The sequence below is a fragment of the Bombyx mandarina genome, chromosome 19 (genome assembly GCF_030267445.1).
Source record: "Bombyx mandarina strain Sakado chromosome 19, ASM3026744v2".
NCBI lineage: Eukaryota > Metazoa > Arthropoda > Insecta > Lepidoptera > Bombycidae > Bombyx > Bombyx mandarina.
This window is the reverse complement of record NC_143225.1, coordinates 8,151,601-8,158,108: the sequence shown is the minus strand read 5'-3', so window position 1 is coordinate 8,158,108 and position 6,508 is coordinate 8,151,601. Positions and strand designations below refer to the sequence as shown.

At 32.8% G+C, this 6,508-nt stretch overlaps 1 protein-coding gene across 1 annotated transcript; it reads left to right on the top strand.

The window, feature by feature from the left end:
• The first annotated feature begins 2,321 nt into the window (after positions 1-2,321).
• LOC114241929 (ejaculatory bulb-specific protein 3) lies at positions 2,322-4,976 on the top strand. Its single transcript, XM_028172930.2, has 2 exons — positions 2,322-2,542; positions 4,708-4,976. The coding sequence occupies exons 1-2, from the start codon at positions 2,350-2,352 to the stop codon at positions 4,896-4,898; spliced, it is 384 nt and encodes a 127-aa protein (XP_028028731.2). The 5' UTR covers positions 2,322-2,349; the 3' UTR covers positions 4,899-4,976.
• The last annotated feature ends 1,532 nt before the right edge of the window (positions 4,977-6,508 follow it).

Sequence of the window (6,508 nt, the reverse complement as noted above, 5' to 3'; positions counted from 1 at the left end):
TGACATTATAAAACCAGAAATTTTAATTATGAAACAAATACATAATTAAGTTTGTTGTTTTTTAGTGCACAAATCCACAGATAATCCAAACTTAGTATTTGAGACATAAGTCGTCAATAACACGTAAGTTAACAACTTGTCTGGCGTCATGGATGTGATTAGCTTTGCCGGCTATATAAGAGGACTCGTAATTCCATTAAACATTAGATTCAGTGAGGCTACGGTGAGTAAACCACGCTCTCAGAGCTATACTGCTATTTATTCACAATAAGCTTATCAAACTCATAACTAAACGCCAATTAATTATTACGTTGCTGATTGTTATTTGAAAATTGCATTGTTTTTGTTCGCATTTGTTTTATCTGGCCCCGTATCTTTGAATATATATAATTTAGACAAAATATTTGCTAGATATCCTTTACAAATTTACCATTATTTATTTATTTAATTTTACAACCAATTATGCAAAGTCTGTATTCAAATATGCCAGTATAGAATAAAAATGAATGCTTTTTAATTTATAAAATTCGTAATCAAAAATATACCAATATATTCGTTTTATTTACAACGATCTTAGAAAACTTATATTTTCGATCATTTAACATAGTCAAAGTATAATATGTACAATCAATAACATGTATGAACTCTGTAAACAAAAGGCCAAATTTTTTAATCAAATACGAAAAAGTGTTTTTGGGTTCAGTTTCAGTTCAAATCAGTATGTAAATACCATATGTTCATCTTTCTTAGGGCAATCCTGAACATAAGCTTTAACATAATTGTTTTTAAAAGTAGGAACACACTAATAAGTATGGCAGCACAGTTAGTTGCAATTCCACAAAAATTCTGGTCGTACGGGCACGTGTTGTACATCAAGAAATAAAAATGCTTCGCTCTGAATCTAGTCTTTATTGAAGCTAGCACACACAAAACAGTTCACGTTCTAAACAGATTTTGCTTCCTTGTAAGACCAAAACTGTTAATTTTTTTTATATTTTGGCTACATAATAATAATGTATTTTAATAAACCGTCACAATAAATTTGTAAATAAGGATCCTAAGGATCGATCATAAGGGAAATAAGGAGCATAGAATCATTCTCGAAACTGAAATGAATAAAAACAAAGTTAGATAGAAAAAAATATATAAATTAATTTAAAAATTAAACTTAAATGTTCATATTCTGTGAACTCATTATGTTCTCTCGAGATCCTTAATTCCGCTCAGTGCCTAGTTTTTATATTAGATAAATAGAATCGCCTACACCAAAAAAATAACAGTTTATATGCGATTTTTTTTAAGTAATACTCAATTTGATTAAAATGTTTAGTACTTTTACTTTTTACTCTAATATTTGGTAGTCGTTTTTAAACAGTTTCGGGTGTAGTCTAGTATCTGATGTCACTGACCCGCAAAATTGTTTTTTTTAAATTGGTCGCATTGATTTCTAATCAATGTTGACCTTTGCTTTAGTAATGTTTAATTTGGATATAAAGGACATCTGACCATATGTCTGTTAAATCAAGAATTATCATCATATCCTCCTTATTGTTCTGATTAAAGGCCAGGTGCTTATATAAGATTCAAATTTAAATAACCAAAGCGTGTAAACTTGCAAGCTCCCTCCAATCCCAGTGTAGAAATTTGCATATGTGTCTGTGTCCGAAGCATAGATCACGTCAGAGACCATACACTAATATAAACTAGATCAGAAAAGCTGAGTGGAGCGGACAATTAGCCACTACCAACTATTTATTTAATATATACTAGCTGACCCGGCGGACTTCATTGTGCCTCAATCGGTAAACAAAAGACCTAAACTTTTATGTAAAATAAACTTAAAACAAACAAAAGGAATCCGTCCGACGGGGGACACATCAAAGGGAAAACAAAATTGCTATTTTTATTTATATTCCGAGCATTTTCATATTTATTCACCTTTTAAACCTACGCTGGACTTCCACGAATAATTCAAGACCAAAATTAGTCAAATCGGTCCAGCCGTTCTCGAGTTTTAGTGAGACTAACGAACAGCAATTCATTTTTATATAACGACGCTTGAAAGGCAAACGTGACTATGCGAAAATAACTGTTTTATACATAAATGATAGGCAATGAGTATATTCGATGCGCAAAAAAAATATATTTCTAGGTCTATTAAAATCATTTCAATCCTACAGCTAGATTCGTTAAAATATTATATTATAGAATTTTTTTCAGCTATTTCAACTTTAAATTAGTCTACTGTAAAGTTCACGCATTGTCGCTTAGTCACGTTTGCCTTTCGAGCGTCGATATATAGAATAGATTTCACAATAATAATTATACATTTTGCAACAGCTAAAAGAAATGAAGTTCGTCCTCGCTCTCGTCGCTCTGGCTGTAGTGGTGGCCGCCCGGCCAAATGACGATCTATTCTATGACAAGAAATACGACAACTTCAACGTTGACGAGATTATTGACAACCCAAGACTGCTTAAAGCGTACACATTTTGTTTTAATGACAAGGGAAAGTGCACAGCTGAAGGAAACGACTTCAAGAGTAAGTTTTTTTAATATATTTTTTATTGCTTAGATGGGTGGACGAGCTCGCAGCACACCTGGTGTTAAGTGGTTACTGGAGCCCATAGACATCTGCAACGTAAATGCGCCACCCACCTTGAGATATAAGTTCTAAGGTATAGTTACAAAGCAAGTAAGTACTATCAAAGTCAAACTTTTGTCATTGGCATAGCTATAGCATAGATGCTTTTTTTTTTTCGTTTTTTTATTCTTTACCCGTTCTTCGTTTGAGACCGAATTTTTCTAATGTTTTTGATTTGCCCGTCGATAAATAAGTTTTGCTTATGTTATTCCAAACGATGGTGTTGAATGGCACAATTATTTCTTACCCGGTTTGCGTAGAATGCCTTCGCTCCGTAGGATCTATTTTTCACAGAAATTATAACTCACTTTAGGATGACGTCACTGTTAACTTTTTTTAAAAGGTGCACAAAATTTTATTTGACTCAGAATACTGTAAATGCTGTAATAATTTGACTAAACTGATTCTTTGCAAAAAATAGATATTCCGCTCTGTATTGTTTTGTGATACCTTTTACTACTTTCTTTATTAATAAAGGAACTGTCAAGAGCTATTTAAAAGAACATTTTTGCATATAAATATAAACTTCATAAATATTGAATCAAAATAGATTTAATATGAAATAAAATAAATAGAGAGAGCTAATAAATTAAGTAACTGATTTCTTTTGTAAATTTCAATATATAAAAAGGACATCTATTTTGTACCAACGAATTAATATATATCCCAAACTGCATTCGTTATTTCTAAATAGGTATATAATAATATATTGAAATCCACCTTCTTACTAAATTCATTTATACTAAAGACAAGCAAAAAAATTTGAAATTAGAGATCATTAAACTATACAAAATATAATAATTAAAAACATAAATTAGAATAATTTAAGAACATCAACAATGAAAAAAAAAACAATTAATTGAGGAAGAATAAATACACTTTAAGCTGCTCGATAAGAATTTTGATTAAAATAAAAATATATGTAGGCAACTAATGTTTAGCGTCCACACAAATATATAATTTTAGGGGTCCACACCACTTACAGATATTCTACTTAAAATAAACTCATTTTGTCATACACATTCAAATGACATATTCTGTATGTATAGTTATATGCATAAACAGACAAAGACAAAATCGTTATGTAAATAAATAGCTTATTATACTATTAGTATACTGCAGTTAGTATACTGTAGTATAATAACTGTTCTCCTCTGTTTGTCAAGAGATTTTTGATTTTTTTTCTCGTCTTGAAACTTCTAACAAGATTTAGCTATTCAATTTTTTTGTTAATAGTTTCACGAAACAGAATATGTTACAAAAAAGTGGGAACCTTGACAATATAATACTATGTATAATCTAATTATGGTCGAATATCGAAAAATAGGCGAATGCAGATATTAAAAAATTGGCTACTACTACTACTGGTGGTAAGTCGTCTTGTCAGTCCGCACGGGTAGGTACCACCACCCTACCTATTTTCGGTTAGGGAGGGCAGCCTTTGTACTTTGTACCGTAAAAACTGTGAGACCTTAGCACTCATTTCTTGAGGTAGGCGGCGGAATCTACGTTGGAGACGTATGTATATGGGCTCCGGTAACCATCACTTAACATCAGGTGGGCCGTGAGCTCGTCTACCCATCTAAGCAATGAACACTAACTCAATCTAGTATTTGATTATAAGTCTACATCTTCGAAAACCTATGAACTAAACAGGTAAATTGTTATCGGTGACTGTTAATTATAAACTATTTTTAATAACCCTAATAGTCTTACAATTAAGCATATTTCACGAATCAAACACACAACAATATAAATTTGAATTAACTGTTGGCAATCGAAATCCGGTCATTAATCAAATTTCGTTTGCATAATTAAAATTTAAACTTATCAGTAATTAAGAAATTGCTTTTGAAAGTTCTAATCAAATAATACTGAAATATCTGAAATATTATATATCCGCCAAAACTTCTAACACACATATTTACATATATACTCTGTACTGTAATAAATTTCTCATTTCACGATTGACTCATTTCTTATCCATGAATATTATTAAACAATTTTTGCAGTAGTAAGCACTGTAGTAAAATGAATTTTAATTTTCTTTTTTTTTTATATAGAATGGATCCCAGAAAGCTTGCAGACATCGTGCGGGAAGTGCTCTGAAAAGCAGAAGTATCTAGTGGCCAAGTTCGTCCACGCCATCAAGGATAAGATGCCTGACGAATTCGATATCCTGCGCAAACTGCACGATCCCAAAGGGGAATACACAGAGAACCTTGATAAATTCCTCGAAACTTACGGACATTAAATTATGATTTAACTTATTCGCTTCATGATACTGTTACCCCTGACTTCATAAATAAATGTCATTACAGTTTTTGTAAAATCGTTTTTTTTTTATTCCCGAGCTACCACGAAACTGAATCATACAATGTGTAAAACACATCAACAGAATTTTGTTTGTGGAAGCGAAAATGGCGTGCTCGTTTTTCCACTAGAGTTTACTAGTAAGATATACACTTGGCGCTACTTGAGTACATAGATTTCCCAACGTGTGTACCATCCACCTTGAGATATGAGGGTCAACGAATAATATTGCATAATAACTGTCCTACCATTAAAAAAGGAACGTGTAATTAACTATAGGCTAAAACTAAACTGAGTTATGGTGAATACCAGTGCAAGCTATAAGCTAAGCTATTTTTTTTTTTTATTGCTTAGATCGGTGGACAGCTCACAGCCCACCTGGTGTTAAGTGGTTACTGGAGCCCATAGATATCTGCAACGTAAATGCGTAATCCACCTTGAGATATAAGCTCTAAGGTCTCAAGTATAGTTACAAAACCGAAACGCATTACTGCTTCACGGCAGAAATAGGAAGGATGGTGGTACCTATCCGAGTGGCCTAACAAGAGGTCCTACCACCAGTCATTACGCAAATATGAGATATAATCTAAGGCCTCAAGTATAGTTACAACGGCTGCCCCACCCTTCAAGCCGAAACGCATTACTGCTTCACGGCAGAAATAGGAAGGATGGTGGTACCTACCCGAGCGGCCTAACAAGAGGTCCTACCACCAGTAATTACGCAAATTATAATTTTGCGGGTTTTGATTTTTATTACACAATATTATTCCTTCACCGTGGAAGTCAATCGTGAACGTTTGTTGAGTACGTATTTCATTAGAAAAATTGGTACCCGCCTGAGATTCGAACACCGGTGCATCGCTCAACACGAATGCACCGGACGTCTTATCCTTTAGGCCACGACGACCCCTAACTAATGGTTGTAGAAGGTCGATATAAACTCCCTTCAGTGGTTACAGTTTGCCTCTATGCAACCAACGAATGAACGGTCTAGGCTGAATTTTACGCGTCATCACACTATTAGGGACAGCTCGCCTTGATCGAAGAGATCTTACGAATCGACATTACTACACAGGTAAAAGTTTGAAGTTTTGACCAAAAAATAAATAATAGTTTAAAAAACTTACAATATACGCTTTTATAGAAAATCCAACTAAAGAATAGAAAATAAATTTTAATAAATTTGGTTCGAAGGGTGGGGTAGCCGTTGTAACTATACTGAGATCTTAGAACTTATATCTCGAGGTGGGTGGCGCATTTACGTTGTAGATGTCTATGGGCTCCAGTAACCACTTAACACCAGGTGGACTGTGAGCTAGTCCATCCATCTAAGCAAAAAAAAATAATAATTAAAAATAGTGTAAGAAAAATGATTTTATTGTAAAAAAGCGTGGGGTGCATGGTATCAGTAGTTATAAATATTTTATGAACAGATATGAGTAGAAGGGTTATTTTGATAATATCCTATAAAATTCTATAAAAGCGTATTTTGTAAGTTTTTTTTAAACTATTATTTATTTTTCATTTTTTAGTTGAATTTAATTTTTTTCA